General features: G+C 37.9%; 1 protein-coding gene across 1 annotated transcript; it reads right to left on the bottom strand.

Annotated features, from left to right (window-relative positions):
- Positions 1 to 4,030: 4,030 nt before the first annotated feature.
- LOC129258356 (uncharacterized) lies at positions 4,031 to 24,304 on the bottom strand. The gene is made up of 4 exons (XM_064098964.1): positions 23,956 to 24,304; positions 20,157 to 20,488; positions 6,933 to 7,310; positions 4,031 to 5,199 (listed from the first exon to the last, which is right to left on the bottom strand). Exons 3-4 carry the CDS (start codon positions 7,248 to 7,250, stop codon positions 5,008 to 5,010), a joined length of 510 nt encoding a protein of 169 aa, XP_063955034.1. The 5' UTR covers positions 7,251 to 7,310; positions 20,157 to 20,488; positions 23,956 to 24,304; the 3' UTR covers positions 4,031 to 5,007.
- Between the last annotated feature and the right edge of the window lie 548 nt (positions 24,305 to 24,852).

Raw genomic sequence — 24,852 nt, 5'->3', positions numbered from 1 at the left:
CTTCATAAAACAAATAATGCACATTTTTTAACTTGTGATGTAAGTGAGGAAGCAGGCATCTTGGGTATTCACATTAACCTTCACAAGCACTTGGTGTAAGTGCCTCTCGCTTGTTGCATATTGCAAATACCCTTGAATGAGCTGAATTATTACAACTCACTCACAAATATGCATTGTTTGTATAATATCACACTTCATATATTGAAAGAAGGAAAGTGCATGTAGACATAAATACTCACTTGCTGGTCATTAAAACCTCATAATTCTAACCCCCTCTCTATTCCTGATAAACAAAACATGCATAATTGCTTATCGTGGTTAAGATCTTATCTTTATGAGCTCAATCACTTATTAAATTGAAATTGAAAATGAGGTTGGTATTTACAGCTTGGATAGCACTTCATTGAAACAAGACCATGCTTAATTTCCTTGAATAGGTGAATAGACCACTAATGAAAAAAAAAAGATAACCCATATTTTATCTGTAATTAATCTGCAAAATTAGAATCTAAAAACAAAACCAATTAAATCAACTGAAACAAAAACCTCATTTTGAAAGTTTATGAACTTACTTGATTTCATTGCTTTTGTGGTAGATGAAAAAAAAGGGAAATTATTATTCTTTCTTGATGGCAAATGTTAGTATTACTACCTAAAGAGAAATATATTTATTTACTTACTTACATCCTTATTCATTTATTTATCATTTATTTACCTAGTTGTTTACTCACTCACTCACCCACCCACACATCCACTCACACACACATTTATCTATCACTTAATCTATTTGTTCATTTATTCATTTATTAATTTACTTATTCATTTGTTTGTGTACTTATCTATTCATTCATTTATTCACTCATTCCTTCTCTCACTCACTAACTCATTCACTCATCCATTAATTCATTCACCCACCCACCCATCTATCCACTCACTCACTCACTCACTCACTCACCCATTCATTCATTCATGTTTTCTGAATAGAAAAGTGTAGTTCCATTTGAGCCAAAGGCCTGCCTTCCAAGGGAAATAGTCGCTGTTCACCAGTGCCGTAATCTATCAATTCAATTCATTACTATAATTTATTCTCCATTTTCCCTCCGTTTTCCCTAAATATGGAGTGGATGATGAAATAAAAATGTTTGTTAGTAGATGTATTTTGTAATCCTTTGCAAAAATACAGATATCTGCATACACGGGATACGTTTTGTTATTCTAGATCATGGTAACAGATGGAAATGTCAGGATACATGTATATATGTTTGTGGCTTTCTGATGAGCACTCAATTAGCCCCGTAAAAAAAGATAATCAAGAGAGGACCATAAACATTCTCAAAGATAATTTTTTTTTTATTTAAACATTTTTTTTGTTTAAATAGAATAAACAGGTGAAAAATGGTGGTGGTCGAAACTGATGCCTCCAGTTTCTTAACCCTATCTAGGTCGGGGTATTTTGGGAGTTCATACATGTATGGCCGGGGGGGGGGGGGGGGCCTCCCAGGCCCCTCCTTGAGATCTCGGCCGTCGACCGCGCGATCGCGCTGAAAATTGGCACGCAGGTTGTCTGGGATATAATCTACAAAATTGTATAGTAATTTATTTCATGCGAATTGTTATTAAGTAATTATGCTAATTTATGTGTAATTAGTATGCGAAATCATACTTTTTCTCTAACTCCATAAATAAAGCTCCAAATGTTCTATTTTTTGGCATAGAAACTCTCTGTGATGTTCTTAGCAAGTGTACATGAACAAAATTGTGATATCAGATCAATTTCTTATGTACTATATTGTTTTTTACAATTTCTTATGTATTTCGTTGTTTTATGGATCCTTTGTTTTTCATTGTTTTTTCAATGAAATTCGTTGGGGACTCTTCTAAGATCATTAACAGCACAAAATACATACATTCAGACCAGCAAAACTAAAAATAATCATCTATTACATGAATACTCTAAGCCCGAAGGGGGGTGATCGGTTGAACCGTATCTCCTCACGGGATCCGCCACGCCCGGGCTCCAAAATCACACCGCGTGTCGGGCCTGCCACTCTTCACGGACTCGCAGCCCATCACGACCTCGCACGCCCAAGTCATCGTCCGATTCTTCCACCGAAAATCCCCGTAGACTTGCGTGTTGTAGCCCGACATTCGACCATGACAGACGACAGACGCGTCACGTGGGTCGTCTCGCTCCGAACACCGCGTTCTGATTGGTCAACAGCAACGCACAGACTAACAACAAACATTTGGACATATAATTAAAAACCCGCTGTTAGTACGACAGCGATCTGTGGCGACTTACGTAAGCACATTGTTTTTACGATTGCAGGGACCCTGGATCGAACCCGCCGAAACATGTTTTTTTTTTGGGGGGGGGGTGGTGTGGATATATTTTTGCTTTTTCTTTAATTCATATTCCTTCCCCGTTCCTACCCAGCTTTATTCTCTTTTTACTTTCATGTGAATTTCTATTTAGGCCTGTATTATTAAATCATGGAGCTATTAATAACTATGATTAAATCTTACTTCTTCTTATCACTTTTGATTTTCAAGTTCTTGATTATTCTCTTTTTACTTTCATGTGAATTTCTATTTAGGCCTGTATTATTAAATCATGGAGCTATTAATAACTATGATTAAATCTGATCTTCTTAATCACTTCTGATTTTCAAGTTCTTGGTTACACTTATTTGGGCAGGGGTGGGAAGGGAAGTGAGTTAAAGGTCAAGTGCACATCAACAAAAAATCTTTGAATTAATAGAGAAATTTCCCTTTTTTAACACAAAACAGTTATATACACAAAACAATGGTATGCAAATAGAGTTGATTATGTCACTCACATCACATTACTTTCTAAATTTTGGTTGCATATTATTATATCAATTTTAGCAAATTTGATATAAAAACTCTTCATCGAATCACAATATGTTACATTCACGGAAACTACGAATGTTAATAGAGGAATTAAAATCCCTCTCAAAATTAGAATATACATGTTATGTACATGTATCAAACAAAAAATATACACAAGAAATTAGAGTGTGTGTGTGACATAATCGGTTCTGTAATTTGCACATTGACCAAGATGAGCATATAATTGTTTTGTAAAATTAGGCAATTTTCTCAATGTCAAAATAGTAATTTTTAAAATTTTGAATCATAGTTTTTATGAAATTTTCTGCAATACTTTATTTTTCCTTAAATTCAAATTATTTTTTTTTGTGGGGTGGACTTCTCCTTTACTCTTTGCATGGAATGTAGGGAATGCACATATGCAAATCAGTAATTGGACACAATCATGTTCACTTTCCTTTCATCCAGGCCACTCCCTCACATCCACCAGGTTTACAGTCTTATAAAAAAATGATGAATTAATTAGAATACCATCACACCATAGCTCCATGATCACACAACATTCACACAGTGCTTCACAACAAATATTTCACTTCTGTTCATACATGCAATAATTACTGTGGAAAACAAAAACAAGGCGTAACCACATTCGAATACCGTTTAAAAGGACAAATATATAAAACATGGCGAGATCTTTGATTTGAATCATGTGTAGAATTTAAAGTGAACGTGAAATGAGATTTTGGCATTCTGTCACAACTGAAATGCACTTTCGCACCGGGCGATTTTCGCCAATTAATTTTGGCACAATATAATGATTTTATTCCCAAATGTCTAATCAATCCATAACCTGAATTTCAGCCGATCTCGACGCCTTCTTTTGAATTCTCAGTTGGACTTCGCCTTCGCTGTAGTTGCGATATGGACTGAAGTTAGCGATCATAATAATGTGAACCTGCTTCGTGAAGGATGGGGCAGTTTGCGCCGCCACGCCGCCTGTGTGTCCGCACGGCAGGTTCACATCATTATGATCGCTAACTTCAGTCCATATCGCAACTATGGCGAAGGCGAAGTCCGACTGAGAATTCAAACGGAGGCGTCGAGATCGAAGTTTAAAAAATACACCCGTTTTAGATGCTCAATTCTTTCTTTTTTCCCTTTTATTTATCCTTTCTTTACCTTTCACTTCTTCTTCTTTCTTTTCTTTTGTCCTTCCTTTCCTTTTTACTTCCTTATTATTTTCTTTCTTTAATCCTTTTTTTAGTGCTAAAGGGGACAACAACAAATATAATGAATAAAAAAATAAACTTGCGTCTTTTTTAAATGTTTTCTTCCTTCTTTACTTTTTGGGACCAATAGAAATAAAAACATTTAAAAAAAAGGCGGGGGCGATAAAATGAATATCAGCTAATCCAATGAAATACGTTGAAAAAGTAAATAAAAGGGTTAAATGTAAATCCTCCAAAACCAAATACTTTTTAAACTTCCCTTTTTATAGTTGAAATGAGGGGCAATATTTTTAAACCCTACTTTAACTAAATATCATATTCGTTCAACTTCAATAGCATTTTAATTCTCTTATCTGTATTTCTTTTATTAACCAAAATCCTTAACTCTTTATCACTTTTTACTTTCTCACTATTACCTTTAATCAATCATATATTTTTCAAAACAAATTACGACTTCAAATAAAAACCTAACTTTCACATTCCTTTCAAACCACAACCACAACCTTTTAAAATGTTCTCTTAAAAAATTCAAATGTTTATTTCTTTCCCTATCTTGAATAAACCTGTCAATCTACAACAAATTCTATTTAACTTAATCACACCCCAAAACCCGTGGAATTTCCACGGGCTCTGCTAGTACATTTATGATTTTTGGTTGAAAACACAATTTACATTGACTTTGTACACGAAATCACGTTTTTGAGCAATTTTTGGTCTGACATGCACTTACATAACGTTGCGTAATTTCGGAACCGCGTACCCAAGTGACGCAAAATTGGTCTCAAAAGTTGCGCAAGTAAAAAGTCAGCGAGCAGCGCGGTCAAAAAATTTTGTGCGGCGAAAATATCGCGCGACTCATTGAGGGGGGGGGGGCCTTGGAGCCCCCCCCCGGCCTAGATAGGGTTAAGGATTATTCGATTAAGAATTAAGCCAAACTCACAAAAATCCTACCATGTTTGTTCTTGAGGTATTTGACAACGTCTTGACGAAAGTTGATGCGAGCGAGTTCTACTGCTGTCAATCTCTTGACATCTCTGGCATCGAGGTCTGCACCGTATTCTACCAAGAGACGCACCATCTGAAGTTTGCCATCTTTAGCTGCGATGTGCAATGGTGTCTACAATGGAGCCAAAATAAAAACAAGAAAAATTATGTCAGAAGTGTTCACTTTAAGGTGACTCAATAATTCAAAATTGAAAAATAAATGATAAAAATTCAAACAACACACCAATTAAGAGCCTTTCTCAAATTATCATCTAATGCAGTAATAACCAGTGTTATAGCTACAGTGGACGGGAGTGGTTAGGCTCAACCGATACAGAATATTTCCGACCACCACTCATCATGATATACACTGCTTCCGTCCACCATTGATTTCAAATGAAAAGTGTTTCAAAACTAACTCCTTGCAAAGAGAAATTGCATGTGCGTACATTTCCATCTTTAATTTTATTTGCATAATTTACATTAAACATTCTTATATTTGATTTAGTTTATTTTCAAAGATTGCTATTCCAGATTATTATTACAGTACATTGATGTTCCTTAACACCTTTTGCTTTTAAGTCCACTAACTTGGCCTGAAGAAAACAAACTTTGTATTGTAATGCCGTGAAATAGCGACCACCGCTAAAATGGGTCTAGCTAAAACACTCTCGACAACATTTTTAAAGAGCTGTAGTGTGCACTATTTCTGTTTTCATATCAGTTCCATTGTTGAAAAAGTGGATAATTGCTTCATTTTCGAGGTTCAATAGAACAAGTAATTTTCTTCCTCTGAATTTTAAACATACAACAATTTAATACAAATACTGAGTTCACATCTTAGAAAGAGGGTCTTTACTAAAAGGCTTGTTCACGTGTGAAACATGACATGACTAAGTTAGTCCACATAGGTGTCCAGCCGCCCACAAACAATAACTCACCAGGGAAGATTCTCTGTAAATAAACAGTCAAAATAGTCATTTGGTCTTCAGATAGTCAATTGAGAAAATTAGCTTACATGTTTCTGAGAGAGTAATTTTCTTCTGTCAAGTTGAAAATTTAAGTAAAAAACAAAATACAAGAGTATATTTGACACCATGTTTCCTGGATTACTTTGGAAATTTCAGTGTTTTTGTACAGTGTGTACATGAATATCTAATGCATGAGTGAACTCCAGACTTCAAACCATGTTTTCTCCTAATCCTTTAAAGTAATTACTGAATATCTTCCATATTCAACCAAGTAGTGCGTGGGTTATTGTTGATAATTTTTTACAAGTTATACATAATTTTAGAGCTTGGGATGTGCTCTTTAAAATTTCAATAAAAACATCTTAAAATTCATATTGGGCAACTTTTAAAGGTAAATGCTAGTTTTGGTCACGATATCAAAATGAGTTCGTACAGAATCCAATGAAATGACCACCAAAGTGTCTGTTTGTATAAATAAAACGCATGTGCCAAAGGATTCTGGAAGAAATTGTGTAATTGCTGAGAAATCAGCAAATAAGCACAGGATTCGGGTAGAGCGTCGGGCCCGACGCTCAAAGCAATAATTATACACTGTCCCACGTGCGCTTATCTGTGTTGGGGAAGTTCAGTCTGAACATTTTTTCAGCGTAGATTTCAAGATTTCACAAAGTTCAGTTCATGTAACTGTACCAGATCTAGATCCTCGATGATATACTGACAATTAAGCCTGGTTTTACAGACTTTCTCATGAAATCAGTGTTTACTGCAACTACTGGAATTTCTCTTTAAGGGTGGCAGGTCACATAGAATAGAAATAACTAAAACTTTATCCCACTCAGCACCACACATGTCTTTATGTTGTAAGACACCACTCTCGGCTTCAACCTCAACTTACATATCTACTGTAGATCTCCTTAGCCTGGACGTTGGGATCTGCCGCCGACTCCAGCAGGATCCGCACGCACTCCACGCTCTCCTCCTTCTCCACCACCTCGACCGCGCACACCGCGTGGAGCGCCGTCCGGCCGTACGAGTCCGCTTCGTTGATGTACTTCTTCTGAGAGCCGCGGAGCAGGTCCGCCAGGAGACTCGCGTTGGAATAGATGGCGGCCTGGTGGAGGAGCTTCCCCTTGAAGTCGGGCCGGTACTCGGGGTCGCGGACGTAACCCGGCCCCACTCCGATGCCATGCTTTGGAGACGATGTGCTCACCATCACTGACTGATGAGGCGGACGGTTTGTGAAAACTGGTCTCCTACATTTACATCCATTTTTCTGAAAGACAAGGATAGATAGATTGTCTGCTCATTATTCAAAATGATTAATAACACAAAATATCAATAATTTTCTGTTAATTTCATAATAATGTAAATGTACTAGTGCATGTAAATAGTCAAATTAATCATATAGCAATGTATAGATCTATGTAAAAGCTTGTTGCCAATAGGGTGTAAAGACAATATTTCACAAATTTTTAATGCTTTTATATCAATCAATCATATCCATGGTCACTTTTAAATGCTATGCCTACTTGCTATCAGTTGCTAAGAACAACGACTAATATGTCACAATGTGCTCAAAGGCTTGTTAAAGGAAGACTTTCCTTTGAAAAAAAAAAACCCAAAACAAAAGTTCCCAACACCTTCTTTCAAGCATTTCAGGAGCTCTTAATATAGCGCAGACATGTAAGCACAGTTTCTGTGCAATACAAATCAGTACATTATTATACAACTAGCGAATAGGCATGAGTGCGATATTTCGCACGAGGTGAAAGAAAGATGCTCTATTCAACGAGGCATTAGCCGAGTTGAATAGAGCGTTTCTTTCTTTCACCGAATGCGAAATCTCGCACCATTGCACGAATAAGAATATTCGCTATTTGTGTTGTACAATGCCTCGGAATTTAGCGAAAATATAAAAAACAAAGAGTTTATCCCTATAGTAATCTATGAAAAGGGAGCAAAAATACCGAGAGCAGAAAGCAAATTAAATCCCACAAGCGCACATGATCTTGGGCAGCCTTGCGCATTTAGCCAGCTGGCTTATACGCGTATTGTTCATTTTTACTGAGCCCAATGAATTAAATCGTATTGTGACATCACCTCCTAAAGCCGTGCAACGGTACATTTTGGATGGTACGTCTTTTGTGCAACAGTACAAATGTTTGACATTCAGCCTCCCATTTGCTTGCGTACACCAAGCTAAGTAGGCGTTGTACAATATACAAATAGCGAATAGGCATGAGTGCGATGGTGCGAGATTTCGCATGAGGTGAAAGAAAGATGCTCTATTCAACGAGGCGTGAGCCGAGTTGAATAGAGCGTTTCTTTCTTTCACCGAATGCAAAATCTCGCACCATTGCACGAATAAAAATATTCGCTATTTGTGTTGTACAACGCCTCGGAGTTTAGCGAATTTATGAAAAAACAAAGAGTTTTTCCTGCAGTAATCTATGAAAAGGGAGCAAAAATATGGAAAGCGAAAAGCAAAATCCCACAAGCGAACACCTCGGGCAGCATTGCGCATTGAGCCAGCAGGCTATACGCGTATTGCACCTGCATTTTTACTGAGCGCAATGAATTAAATCGTATTGTGACGTCACCTCCTAAAGCCGTGCAACGGTACATTTTGGATGGTACGTCTTTTGTGCAACGGTACGAATGTTTGACATTCAGCCTCCCATTTGCTCGCGTACAACAAGCTAAGCAGGCGTTGTACAATATATAATAATGCATGCTACACTCTGTGTTGAATATCAACTTGCGCTCGATTCCAGGTGGATGTTTCATAAAGCTGTTTGTAAGATACGAATGACTTTACGCAAAACTGGTAACCCTTTCTCATGCCATGTGATATATCCCTATGCAATTGAGTTAATAGCATCCAAGATCATGTTCCAGTTGTTCGTAACTTTACGAACAGCTTTATGAAACACCCATCAAGGTACCATCGTACAAAGAGTCACAATTGATCCGATCAACCTCAGCTATAGATATGCAAATCCATCAACATCATAATTGTTAAAATTCCTTTGTAAATAAAGAGAAGTACAATGAACTTTCAACAAAACAATGAATGCATATCGAGAAAATATCTTGAACAAACATGCAGTTTAGATGTTGACATAGCTGGCTTTCCATAGTTGTGATTGATCGGATCGATCGCAACCCTGCGTAAGATGGGGCCCTGCTGGAGTTGCGTTCAATTGCAACTCCTTCTGCTAAGGACCCAGGGCAACAGATGCTCCTCATGTTACATTTGTCACATGACTACCTTGAATGCAAGGCCCGGCGATGACTCTTGTTTCAAAACAGGAAAGGGGTGTTTAAATCTCTCTGGTTTTGGGGTGTATCAAAATCGGTCATCCCCCAAGTATCAAAAGGGCACTATCTAAGCATCAATGTTTACGACCTGGTAGTGCTAATGCCCTTTTGGCAATCCACACACACACTGAACTCTACACCGCTCATTCAAAAATTCAAGATTAATCACTGGGAAGAAACTTGATAGGGTATTAATTCCTCACGATTGACGTCATATTCAAGGGTTTTGGTGAAGGGCAAACATCTACAGTTACAAGCAAATGCGACTCCTAAATATTGGAAATTGCAGTTTGCAGTAAAATACTGTCAAACAATATCGAAGGAAATATATATGTTAAACGTATCATGAAAAATATCACTTTCTTTAATGCACAATGTGTCCAGTATCTTCCCTAAAGGCCCTGTCACATCGTTCCGTGCATGCCTTGTGGGTGATTGCCCGCAATTCACATGCAACAAAGTTTTGAGCATGTTCAAAACTTTTCTGCGAACAAGTCAGACTTGCCTGCGCCCCTGCAGGCGACTTCGTGCGAGATACGTGCAAGGTACTGTCAATGCGAGCGACTTGCCGTTGACCTGTGTGGAGTGGGTCCAGGATTTTAGATGACAAGAAACAGTCACCTGCAAAAAACATAGTCACCTGCAAGCCCGGGGGGGACACTTACATTGACGAGTGGATACCATGCGCGACCAAAAAAACATGTAAAAGGATGTCTTTTTCAAGATAGGGCATGTTACATACGTAACGTGAAAAGGTGTCAAAAACACAGAAATAATGAAAAAAGGGTATCTATTTCGCTAGGAAAGCTACGTGTTTAGGGTCAAATTTGCGGGGATGATAAAACAAACTTAAAGGATGTCCTTTTTGCCCCAACACTACATGTTTAAGAGTCCGATTTCAAATCGGACTCTTAAACATGTAGTGTTGGGGCAAAAAGGACATCCTTTAATTTTGTTTTGCACGAGGTGTGGAAGGTGGGGCCGTACTAAACCAAATGGTGTGTAAAGGTAAAACCGATGACCGACAGACCCGTGACGTATCAATAAAATATCGCTGTACTTGTTTAGGGGTTCATTTCAGGGAATACTTGCCAAGAGTATCGTTTCGTTTCCAATACTTGTTAAGGGTAGGGTTTCAGATGCCAATACTTGTTAAGGGGTGCATTTTCAGAATATGGAAAATACGTGTTTAGGGTGCTTTTCGAGACCCCATGGTCGCGCATGGTAACCACTCGTCAATGGAAGTGGCCCCCCCCCCCCCCCGGGCCTGCAAGTCACATGTAAGGCTTGCATGGAACTATGTGACAGGGCCTTAAGTATGCAGATATGCTTCTTCTATAGGGTTCTTTTTTAGACCTTTTTGTTGATTTGTATTTCTCTTCTGCTGTTTTGTTTCTATTTTTGTGCTTTCCCAGTTTCCTTAGATAAATACTAGTATACTACAATACTGTATTTTTAGGGGTTAACAAAATTGATTATCTCCACAGATATTGATTATACAGTGTACATGATAATTTTCTCTAACAATTTTTGTTTGTATTTACTCATGGAAAAAATATCTATATCTCAATTTGTATTGCTTTTATTGCAATAATTGTTTTTTTCTGTTGTAAATGAATTTGAATTTGAATATGAATGTTATAAAGCTGTACATCAAGAAATGCTGTATAAGCAATGGCCTATCAATACATGTACACATCTTGTAATCACCTGATTGTATACTATGGTCTCCGTGGTGATATCTAGATTATTCGGTTACACTTCGTAATTCCGAAGGTTCTTTATTCCGAAGGTTCGTAATTCCGAAACACGCAAATTGCCTATACCTCGATGTTCGTTAATCTGAAAAACGTAAAAGGGTTCGTTAATCCGAACATTTGTGGCGTTATTCCGAAGGTTCGATAATCCGAAAACGAAATAAGGTTCGATGTTCCGAAGGTTCGTTAATCCGAAAACGAAATAAGGTTTGTTGTTTCCTAAGGTTCGTTAATCCGAAAACGAAATAAGGTTCGTTGTTCCGAAGGTTCGTTAGTCCGAAAACGAAATATGGTTAGTTTATCATTTAGTTTTCGGACTAACGAACCTTCGGAATTACGAACCTCATTTCTTTTTCGGATTAACGAACCTTCGGAATTACAAACCTCACTTCGTTTTCGGACTAACGAACCTTCGGAATTACGAACCTTCGGAAATACGAACCGTCGGAATAACGAATCTTCAGAATATCCGAACCTTCGGAATAACGAAGCTTCGGAATTACGAATGTATGGGGATTATTCAGGTTTTATGTATACATACCCAGGTTTCTAAGCTTTTTCTTTTGAATAAACAACAATAATAATAATAATAATACCAATAACAATAGTAATAATGGACAAATATAAGATCCATTCTATACCTACATGTACATGTACATGATACATCCATACTACAGGTATTAAATATTTGGCACGATTTATGCATTATTACACTGTAGGTTATAATAAAAGAAAGATAAAAGGGAAGCTTATTTTACCTACAAAGTACATGTATTACAAAAGTTACTTATATTGAAAACTCTCTTGAAAAGTGTATCATCAGCTTGGTTTTCAATCAGTGAACAAATGGTACGTTATTATTGAGAAAGGGAGGCTACTGTATTCCAGAGTTTACATAAGGTGCATGCATACATGTATTTGGAAAAAAAATCATCTGTAAAGTAATTTACTGTATATATGTACATTACGAATGTCACTTGCAATCACACAGTCTGCCTACATTTGAATTATGACTCAGAATGCAAGAAAACTCCCCTATCAGCTATGATTACTGTTACCATGGCAACTGTACCTGCAAACAATTTAGTCACAGACTAGAGCTACAAATGCCACCTCGCTTTGACCTCGTTCATACAGGAAGTTAGTCGGATTTCCTTCACTGCCTTCGTTTATTTCTTGCTGTGCAGTTTAAAGGGCCATTCACACAATAAGGAAATGTTTGAACATGTACCGGTACTTGCAACATATCATTCACAAAATTGAACTTACAACATTGGTTTGATTGCAATCAACATTATTTTTTCTATTCAGATTGCTACATAACTGTTTAGAAGCACTTGCCCAGATGGGCAAGTTAATTTTTAAATAGATGGAATATTCTTGCCCAAAAATCTATTTCACTTGCCCGAAAAAAAGTTTTTTCCCTCTTCAAAAGAAAGTTTTGTGGTTTTATAAACCATTGACCTTTTTCTCTCTTTTGACATGAACTGATCCACCTTGTTATTGCATTTCTTTTCCAAAGTGATTTCATCTTGCCTGTCATGACCAAAATTAGTGTCAATATATCATATTGACCCTAATTTTGGTCATTCTAGTGTAAGAATTTGGTTTGCCAAATTCTGGGCAGTAGTTTTGGTCTTTACTTCAAAACACTTGCCCGCCTCTAACTTTTACTTGCCCCGGGCAAGTGCTTATGTAGCACCCTGCTATTCATCTCTTTTACCCTATTTCTTTCTTGCAAATATAGCCTAGATAATAATCATATCATCCCCAGACATTGATACAAAAAGAAAAGCCTTGCATACTCAAATGTCCAGGGTAGCCATGTTAAAACTCAGGACACAGACCAAGAAAGGCATTACCATCTAGGATTGACATGAGACACACGATCATTGTCTTGAGACAGAGATACATGTATGTCTCAATACACTCAACAGTGACGGACTGAAGCAGTGAGATTACATGTAGCTCCAACATCTTGAGCCCTCTTCAGTTTCTCAGCGTCAGAGACACAAGATATTTTTCTTTGAGAAAAAGGACAAAGCCAAGTCATTACCATCTGAGGCTGAAACGAGACACTGTCTCGAGACAAACATATATCTAAAGAGTATCAAGACACTCAAAACTGACAGACTGAAGCAAAGCAGTTGAACAGCTACTAAAAATTCAGATTTGTTTAAAAGTATCTTGGCCTTTGAGACATAAGACATTTATCTTTGAGACAAAGAAAAGACAATACACAACACAAATAATCACTGTTCTGATGTTGCTAGACAGTGATTAGTCTCAAGACACTCAACAGTGACAGACACAAAAAATATAGATTAGCTGCTAAATAGTTTTCTAGTTTCTAAGCCTCTAAGACACAATAAAACTTTCTTTGAGAGAAATAATAAGCCAGAACTATCAGAAACCAAGATGAGACAAGACACACAAGTAGAAGCTCAACAATGACAGACTGAAGTAAAGCAGCGAGGCTAGCTCCCAAAAGAGTCCTATCATACCTTTTCAGAATCTGTGCCTCTGAGACACAAGCCAGAATATCTCTGAGACAATTAAGACCAAGACATTACCATCTGAACCTGAGACTAGACTTAAGACACACAATCACCGTCTTGAGACATATATACTGTATGTCTCAAGGCATTCAACATTGACAGACTGAGGTAAAGAAGTTGAAGAGCTCCTAAAAATTGAGACTTTCTTCAGTGTCTTAGTCTCTGAGATATAAGATTCCTCTTTGAGACAAAGACAAGACAATATACAACTCAAATAATCACTTAGAGAGAGATTTGTCTGAAGACATATAGATTAGCTCCTAAATATTGAGCTTTTTTAAGGTCTAAGCCTCTGAGACACAAGACATGTTTCTTGGAGACAAACACTAAGACACAACTATCAGAGACCAAGATGAGACACTAATATACACACAATCACAGTCTTGAAAAATTCAAGTGACAAACTTAGGTAAAGCAGTGAGTTTCAATAGAAAAGAGCTCTTTTCAGTGTCTCAGTCTCTGAGACACTACTTTAGACACTCTGAGACAAAGACCAAGACGTTAACATCTAACATCTGAGACCAAAGGGAGACATAAAACACACAAAGTCAATATCTTGAGACAGAGATACAACTCAAGATACTCACAATGACAGACTGAAGGAGAAAAGTGACACATAGACTAGCTCCTTTAAAAACAGCTCTCGAGTGTCTCAGCCTCTCCAACAATTCTCTTTGAGACAAAGACTCCAACAAAGACATTACACCATTTGAGACCACAGAAGACGAGACACTAGACACACAATAACTATCTCAAGACAGAGATATGTTTCAAAACTCTTAACAGTGACAGAGTGAAGTTAAACAGACTAGCTCCCCAAAATTAAGCTCTTTTCAGTGTATCGGTCATTCAGACACAGACATTACAGTTTGAGACAAAGACCAAGACAGAAGACGAGACAAAAGACACACAATCGCAGTCTTTCTTGATTGTGTCTTTTGTCTATTCTCTATGCTTGCATCTTAATAATATCTCTTAATTATAAAAGTTTTCTCTAGAAATCATTTCTCACTTCTTCTTTCTTGTCCATCCTCAACATGAAGTTTAGTTTCCCCCACTCTGAACACAGACAGATCAAGCAATATACATGTATATGTGCTGAGCTTCCTTCTATTAATAGCAGAACACAGCCTCCAGAGGCCTATAAATAACCCCAGAGTAGCACACTCAGTGACAAACTAATTATCATGTGGACAATATTTGTCCTTACTCGTGAAGATAAAGTCACTCTCTATATTTATCCCACTCCCCTTCTCCCGAGATCTGTTTCTAGAGGCAAAGTCTAATTTTGCGATTAGGTATAAATAAATTCTTCTCAGGAGTGGGTCCAGGGGCCCGTTTCAGAAAGAGTTGCGTTTAAACGCAAGCCAACAAATCAATCGCCAGTCCCAAATGCGCACTGTTGATTGGTTGAAAATCAAGTTGCGCGTGATTTTTAGAGTTGCGATTGATTGCAACTCTTTCTGCAACGGGCCCCAGGATTTTAGATGACAAGAATTCTCTTCAACCTTATCGTCTGGGTAAAGAACTCAGATAAAGTGAATGATTGCCATATTTTTCTTGTATAGACTATAGACTAAACCATGGTTCAAATCAAACCAGAGTTTAGAATATGGACTTCAGGGTTAATCAATAGAGGTATAGTACATGACACTTTTTTTTACATTCTTTTAAACCTAAATGCTAGTAATTACACATGGAATGTGATGAGATTGTGGGAGAGCGATATGTACATAAATCACCAAAACTAGTAGATCCATTTCCAGCATGCTGTGCCATTCATTCCTGATATAAAATGTGTCTATAATAAGTGAATGGGAAAAAATATTAGATTTAAACTATGTCTTCTTCTCTACTTTATTCATTCATTTATATTTTTATCTCTTTAGATTTATTGTGACCAGCCACCCCCAAAAGAAACAATAAGTCGCCAGGGAACGTTGTCTGTAAAAAGCCAAAATAGTAATTTGGTCTTTAAAGCAAAAACTTGAAAATGAGCTTATATCAAAGAGCGATTCTTCTTCTTCATGCTGTCAAGATTTCAAGTAGTAAAGAAAACAAGAAACAAGAGTTTCTTTGATACAAGTTTTTTATATATTTTTTATTGTGGACTGCTTGGAAGTTTCACCGGGATTACACAGTGAACACATATTATGCTTGAGCAAACCCCAAATTTCAAACACTGTTTCTCCTTATTTTTTGAAGCTCTCATGGAGTTTCTTCTGATAAATGATAAATCCATAATTTATTGTTCGAAATAGACATGAAATGAAATACTCCGAAAATTTGCTTTGCCCAATTGATCGTGGGCCCGGCAGCCGCTGTGCAGCCCCAGATCGACGAGGCTCTATCCCTAATCGTTGAACGACAAACAGGGTAGCAGCAACTCCCATCTTTTAACGTCTTGTGATCTGACGCGGCCGGGGTTTGAACCCCCGACCTCCTGGTTGTGAGACGGACGCTCTACCAAGTACCAACTGAGCCAACTGCATTCAATCAAGTAATTGTGTGGGTTGTTGTTGTTGATCAACTTTGACAAGTTATCATATAAATGCTGTGGATGTGCTTTTTCAAACTCAAGAAAAGTCTCAAAATTCATTTTGGGCAACTTATTGTTGGTGTGGGGGGTGGCCCGTCACAATTCATATATTTATTATTACTCTTTTATTTATCAATTTGTTCATCTTTGTTTGATTTTATCATCAGCATTATTATTATCATTATTATTATTATCATTATATTATTATTATTATTATCATTATCATTATTCTTATTATTATTATTATTATTAATATTATTATTCTTACTATTATCATTAATAAATAATACCATATCATTATCATTATTTCTACCTTGGCTCTAGCTGTTACAAAGTTCCTGTACCCCATATAAATTAGAGCTCTGTATTTATTATTTATAATAAAATATTATGTTATTCATTTAATTTATTGATAAACATTTTCTCTTTTTATGTTTGCAAAGAGAATACAGCTCCTCTTGGTTATGCAATTTCATCAAAAGGAAGAAAGAGACAGACAGCTTGATAGATACAGCCAGGTATCGACAGAAAGAATGAAAGACAAAGGACAGAGAGGGGGGGGGGGGGAGAAAGGCAGAGATAGAGGCAGAAAGGTAGAGATCGAGAGAGACAGAATGCCAAAGATAGTCTGAGAGAATAGGAAAGTAAGACACAAAGATGGGAGAGGGAGTAATACAGCTTATACTTGCTAATATTGGTGAAAAGAAAAACCACACACACATCAAGATTGGTAATAAAGACTTTAAAAACCAGACTGAGACTGAAAATGAATATATGACTGAGAAACTATGATAAACTGAAAAAATATAAAGGAAAACAAAGGTCGGAGAGGAAAGTGGGAAATAGGGAAGAAATGTTCTGAAAATGTCAAATTGATTCTTTGGCTTAAAACTTCAACTTCTAAAACGTATTTGACTGGGTGAACCCAGACGAAATATCAATGCACGTTGCCAACCTTTCCAAACATTGGCCAGGGTCCATGAAGGAAATCAAATCCTACTTGAGGCAAGTTGTTCCGGAAAAAAAGATAAAAAAATCAGGGGTCCGCTTCATACAGCGTTACAACTATTGTAACTTTGCCATTATGTTATTACTAACATGGAAACCTTGATTTTGATTGGCTGCTAAGCCCTGTTACCATGGTAGTTGCCATAATGGCAAAGTTACAAAATTTGTAACACTATAGTGCATACGAAACAGGCTCAAGAGGCACACAGTACACTGGTGGATGTTTGAACGAATTTGATATGATGATTATTGACTCTAAGTTATGAATTAAACCCCTCAAAAAAGGTTGGAAATCTGACTTTGATCGATAATCCCTCCTCGGTCTTAGTGAATATTAATGTGGGATGATACCAATGAAAAGACCATTTAATTCTCTTTAAAATGATACCCTACATGATATGATTATAGTTCACATGGAGGTGCAGTGCCTTGAAATGTGGGGCAAGGTCAAAATTCAAAAGTTGCAAAATGACACAATATTAAAAGTCACTGTTCTTTTTTTCCGTGGTGATGAGTGAGTTTTAATAGCGGTTTCTTTTGCTTTCATGCACCTCAACATCAACATTAACATGGAGATTTGTGAGATAACATGGTTTGAGTCATGGTTTGAATACCCATGCATGTTTGTGTGCTTGTTTGTTGTGTTTGCTTGTGCAGAGGTGTGTTTGATTCCATGTTAAAATTGATGTTAAGCTGCATGAAAACAAAAGAAACCGCTGAGAAGCTCACTCATCACCATGGAAAAAACGAACAGTGACTTTCAATATTGAGTCATTTTGCAACTTTTAAATTTTGACCTTGCCCCACATTTCAAGGCACTGTACCTCCATGTGAAACATAATCATATCATGTAGGGTATCATTTTACAGAAAATTAAATGATCTTTTGAATTATATCAAAGATGCATTGTGTAAAATCGGGAGTTGGGAGAGATTAATGGCCAAACTCAGATTTCCAAACTAATTTTTTGAGGAGATTATAGGCACATTGAAACGTTAATGTAATGTGTTATATAAATGGTGCTGCAGTGACACTGCACCTTAACATATTGAGTGTTGTTAAATATTCAACATGCTTTCATTTTTTCTTAACACTTTCTAAAAATATTATTTATCACACACTAGTATAATATACAAGTATGTAATAACTTGCATTCTACATGAGAAGAAATAAATCGGACCAATCAGAAATACGTTGGAAAGAACAAAGAAGAAGGTAATGCATATAAGTCACGTGACATGACGTCACTTTCTTCATCCACAATGGCGAGTATGAGTACACGCAAGCAACTTCTGCGAGAGTTTGGATTATGCTGCCGATAAACTCCGCATTCCTAGTGGAAAATTCTGAGACCTTTCAGAATCTGCCATTCGTAGCATTATTGATGACGGGAGGGATGTGGAAAAAGCAAAATCTACCAGGCAATCCCTCTGTGTAACGATAATATCTTCGCTTTTAAGATCTCAAGTCGTTGGCACATGACAGCAATACAGGTACCGGTACGGATCCCGGTACCACAACACGTCAAACGACGAGATGAATACATGAATATTGATTGGACAGATGGGAGTGTATAGGCGGTGGCTGCTAACGCAGCCACAATGCGTAGTCTTTGCCAGATCAGACGTATCGCTTGCGTTCAGCATAACAGCAAAGACAATAACTGCAGCCTCCGCCTAGATTATAGGCTAGGGACAACATTGGATAAGTTTAACGTTGCAATGAATGGGCCAGGATTTTCTAGGGCTCCTTCTTTAATTCCAGGGCTCTTTGAAGCATTTTGGAGGCAAAATCGCCCCCCCCCCCTCCAACCCCCGTGCATTTTTTTTGTTCACTTGTGCAAAGAAGGTCCCTGAAATTGAAACAGCAGGCATGTCATATTTGTGCTAGTACTCAATGGTTGATCAAAGTTTCAGTCAGGGTCTGTGCCTGCAGACTAGGTTTGAATTGGACCGAAAGAGAAAAGGAAAGTGGGTTGTATAGAATAAGTTAGGCCTATATAGCACTTAATACTTTGTGTTTCTAAGTGCTTTACCTTGTAATTGCTATCACCCTGGTCATTGTATCCTCGCATGCCTGCACGCAATGAAAGCACTTTATCCACTCCCTGGGGAGCATTCCAACAAGAGTTCCAAGAATTCATTGCAAGCATACTACATAGGCTTTCGCATCATACTGGGTACCGGTACCCATTTGATCAACCAGCCCATTTTTAATTCTTAATTGGCAGGAAATTTGAGCCGTCCTGCAGTGTTCTAACTGTACACTTGGCATTGACATTTGTATCTTATTCAGAGAGACACCGCGAGTGGATTATAAACCTTGGATTTGGGCTTGCCTGTGACCTCTGACCTCAGATTAAAGTTTTTGACTTTGTATAACACCATAACAAGAAAGTTCCCTCATAGCACGATTGTGCAGGTACACAACTACACATGAACGACAAAAAACTTGTGCTTTATCCACTTACATGTAGCTATAGGCCGAGAACTAGATCTACCCTAAAATAAAAAAGGGGTTAGATCTACATGTGCTTGACATCCATGATTGATTTGCACACCTGTAAACCTACAGGTCTAGTAAAATAAAGTGTAAAAAATTGTTGTGAAGGTCTACTTTGTCGAAGAGATCACTTATTAAACTAGGTCTAACAAAAACGGTAATGTACGGCCCAATATGATGCCCCTATGCTGTGACTGTCAGATATCAGCTAAACTTCTGCTGAACACACCATTTTAAAAGTCAAGTCTCATTTTTTGTTCAGCAGGAATCCTACTCAGCATCTTTCCCAGCAACATTCTCACATTCTGCATGATCAAAATCTATGCTAAACTGGAAGGACTAGTGAGAAAAAGACACAGAATAGATTCCTGTGCAGAGAGACGCCTTTGTCTATACAGTGAGGAGACGTAGGAAAACAGCAGTGCAATACTTACATATATCCTTTCAAAGCAAAGACAGTGTCCTCATCAAAACGACCGGCTCTCCATTTACAAAGGGAATCACACACGTGTCTAGGTCCTACTTAGCTTAAAATCTAGCAGCAGCGAAGGCGGACTATTGATTCTGTACAGTCATATCGGTACACTACCGGTACTGCTGCACTTCAGAGCCAAACGCTAGCTGAGGGATCGCCGTCCGTCCGGCTACCTAGCCAAGAGAGAGAAAGGGAATCAGCCAGTAACCCCAAACAGGAAACGTGATGTCATCCTGGTTTTGTCCCAGGCAGCCAATAAACTGCTGTCAATCACCCGTTGCCATGGCAATCCTGAGAGGAAAAGAGCGAAAGAGAAAGGGAGAGAGGGGAAACAAACGGGAGTGGAAAAAGAAATTCAAGATGAAATTTTCATCTAAAAGCTACTGTGATGTGCATGGAAAATATTCAACTACATCATATTCAAGATTACAACCACTGTTCGAACAAAAGGGTCATTCACACAGGTATTTCTCAATAAAAAATATATAGACCCTATACTTTTGACACACTTGTCAAAAGTTGTCATGACCCTAAGTAACATTCTTTGTATTAGTTTGTAAATAAAAGTTTAATAAAACTACATGGAAAAATATACGCCAATAAGAATCCCTACATGAAACATCTTTATGATAGAAATTTAGATAAGGGACAGCCCCCCCCCCCCCGATCTACATGTATGGATAGATTTGATCAAAGTGATAATTTCACTAAAATATGTAGAAAAGTACTTGTGGAGACATCACGCATGTTAGTCGCATTGGCAATGGTAGGATGTCCACATCATCAGCGATCTCAACATTCAAAATGCTCATAGCTTTATGTTGTTTGTCCTATTGTTTTGAAACGTTCACTGATCTTAATCGTTGATTTTTGCTTTTCATATAAAACTTTCATTGATCTTAATATTTGATTTTCGTTGATTTTCGCTTTTCATATATATTAAGCTACATGTAACTTCTTCCAAGGGTTTCATTCTTCTTTATAAAATTTTTCTAACTTTTTTCTTTAATCCCCGCAATCTCTTCTTTTTTGTCTCAGTGTGAATGGCCTTATTGTTACTCTTCTTGCATTTCCTCACTCACATGGTAGTCTGCAAACACAGACTCATATTTGAGACTTAACCCAATAACAGGTCTAGAGTGAAGACTAGACTCCAAGGACTTTGTGTCAAATAGAGCTAGCCACAGTACATAGTGGCCCGTATTCTGAAGTCAGGTTTAACCAAGACCATGGTCTAACTCTGTGCTAAAATTATGGGAAGCCAAAAGTATCAAAATATTTTATCGATGGTGGAGACAATGATCTATTTATACTTCCTAGACAATTGTGAATGATCTAAGAGCCAAATGAGCTGAAATATGATATCTCTACTGTTAGTGATTTGTAACAATTGGCCATCCATACTTAAGCCACAACTTTAAACCTGAGTTTAAGTTAAACCCGACTTCAGAATACGGGCCAATGAATCTAGTCTCACTACTTCAGACGCTGCATTATGCACTATGCAAAATTGTGAAACCAAGGGTCTGTGCCAGCAGACTGCTCACATAATACAGACACAAATCAAAATTGAGACAGGAAATGTACCAGGGCGCTGTCCAATATGACTGATGACCCTGTCTTGTGGTAAATTTTATAAAAAAAGGTGTATTATTTCAAGCATCGCGATTGGCCAATACGCGTCACATGACATCCAACTTTTTTTGTGCACATGAACGGCAGTGCAAAAGGTGCGCAGCAAAAATTGCAGCTCAAGCAGATTAGTGCGGAAGAAGTCCAACAAAACTGTACAGTGTTTATAAAAAGTTGTAACTTTTTAAGAATTTATTTCTGTGTTGCTATTTTATAAAACAAATAATGCACTTGCTCTGTCGTGCATAAAAGTAAATGCAGAGAAAGCTTGGTTTCTTCAGATGGTGCACACTGGGCACTCACCGCCAGCGGTTCGTGCACAGTGCGGCACCTATCTAAAGAAACCTTGCGTGCTCTGCATTTCCAATAACGCACTCGGCTGCATGTATTATCTGCATAATATACCCCGAATTTTCATTCATGTTGCTTTGGCTCCCAAGAAACTATAAAGAAAGGGTCCCCATTCATTTGTAAAGTTGTTTGTAACCTATGATGAACAGTTTTATGAAACACCTACTAGTTGAAGCTCTGAATTTTAAAAATTTCTCCTGTTCTAAAGTTCGATATATTTCTTAGATTATATATAACTCAATTAAGAAGAAAAATGAGCTCAAAATGTGAAAGGGATGATGCAAGCTAGAAGGACTTTTCCTTCCTTATGAACGGTTACCTCTGTGATTTATCTTCAAAGAAAAAAAATTGTGTAATTTCGTTCATATTAAGCGCTTCCTTTTGTTTGATTAAGGAACATCAGTGATATATTCAAAATTGCAAATCAATGGCACAGAACAAGACAGGAGATGGATGTGCAGCAAAGTTTAATATTGTACATATTTTTGCATATTGCACGGCATAAATTCAATGCCTCCCCCTTTGAGCATATACTTTGCCAAAAGTTACTTGCTGAAAAGCAGAAGAAATATCATTTGTGGACTCAGGGAGTGATGGTAATGTTAACCCGCTCCAAACAGAAGAGCCAACATTTTGTGTCAATGCAATAAAAAAAAAAAATACTTTTTATACTCTTTACACTCATGTATACTTTATAATTTCTGGCAAGAATATACGATTCCCACAGCCAGGAAGGGGAAAACGGAGTAGAAAAAAGGTGTAGGAAACAAAAGGGAATGGCAATTTTGATATTTTTCCTGTGCGGAGCTCGGGAGGAAAATTTTGAATTAAGAGAGAAAGTCTTGTTTAGGTTTTTATTCTTTTGACCAAAAAAGAAGGAAAAAACAACAAAGCTATAATAACTTTCTTCCCTTTTCCCCCCCTTTTTTTTTTTGGGGGGGGAGGCAACTGCCCCCACCGCCCCCCTGGCTACGCGTCTGACCAGTTCAGTCAAGAGGTCTACCTAACAAAACACATGCAAGACAGGAAGTGCACAACACCTGAGCAAGTTTAGGCCTAACCCAGGGAGCTCCCGCCCACGCAGCGGGCGGGAGCCCAGGGGCTTACCGTGTATTTGACCATACTCACGGGACTAGGGTGATTTATGGTCTAAATATTTCTCCAAATGAATTGTGAAAACAGAAAGTATACAATTACCACGATTATATGGATGAAGGTCTAACGAGTGGCAGTTTCCTGACATCTGGGCACAGACTGGAACCTCAAAAAAACGAAAAGTTCTCTCCTTCTACCCCCGTCTCGATCGGCCATTTTTGTTAAAAATCGTAACAAAATGGCCGATCGAGACTGGGCCTGGGGTAGAAGGAGAGAACTTTTTGTTTTTTGAGGTTCCAGTCTGTGCCCAGATGTCAGGAAACTGCCACTCGTTAGACCTTCATCCATATAATCGTGGTACTTGTATACTTTCTGTTTTCACAATTCATTTGGAGAAATATTTAGACCATAAATCACCCTAGTCCCGTGAGTATGGTCAAATACACGGTAAGGGAGCTCCCTGGGTTAGTTTAGGCCCTATTTAAATTTCAGCTTTTTCATCGAGTCTTGAGATTTGTTACAAAAGAAAACCAAAAAAAATTCTTTTTTGAATTGAATACCGGTACACACAGGCGTTCAGAATTTATGTACTAGAGTAGTCTAGACTACTAGTAGTAGTACCCCAGCACAAGTTACTTTATATCCAGTATATTGGCCTACAATACCGTTTCACAACTTACCGAATAGCGAATAGTGTGGTCAGGTATAAATCGACGGACCGGTACTATACAGCCTAACTCACTGGGGTGATCGAGATGCGGAATTCCGTTAACACCGAGGTTGAACACTACTCTGTACTCACTAGATCGAGAACTCGAGATTCCAAATCATCATCTTCAATGCCAAGTCATCTCCCACTTCATTTCTTGCTCATAATTTAGTCTAGGAGGAGGAGGTGCAGTTGATCACCCACTTGGGTTAGCTGTAATTGCAACAATAAACAATAACAGTTTTAGTTAAAATATGAAAACTTTGCTCCGAGTCGCGCCTGTGATCATCCCGGGCCGAGCTCGCGCGCGCCGACTTCTTATTAGAAATAGGGAAATCCCCCGATTCCTCTCATTAGCCCCCCCCCCCTGCCTGGTGGCCCCCTGGTGGCGCAAAAGTCAGATAGAATCATGGAGCTATGGAGTATGGTTGTGGCCCGTTGTGGGCCCCTTCTCTGGATTTTGAAACAGAGGGTCGAGGATACTATAACTATGGAATGTTGGGTCGTCATGGAAAAGAAAGAAAAATAACAAGCGTTAAAGTATACACACAAAGAAAATTCACGAAAGTGATGATTATAGACAAATTATATATGAATGGAAAGGTCTTGTCTTTTTATACACAAATATGTCACTAAAAAGTCTTATCGATGTCGTGGAAATGCAAGAAATGAAATTATTAGAGACCATTCTAAGCCCCCCAGCCGCCCCCCAGACCGACAGTTCACGCAGTGAAAACAGTCGAGAATAATGACGTCACACAATAATCGAGCTCATCATCCCTCTGTGCATAATACACTGAATCACCTTACTGACCTCTTCAATATCTTCCGAATTTACCGTTTTCTTCATGTAATGTGACATCCGAAT

This window comes from Lytechinus pictus, chromosome 4, assembly GCF_037042905.1.
Source record: "Lytechinus pictus isolate F3 Inbred chromosome 4, Lp3.0, whole genome shotgun sequence".
NCBI lineage: Eukaryota > Metazoa > Echinodermata > Echinoidea > Temnopleuroida > Toxopneustidae > Lytechinus > Lytechinus pictus.
This window is presented reverse-complemented; position numbering and strand designations above follow the sequence as displayed.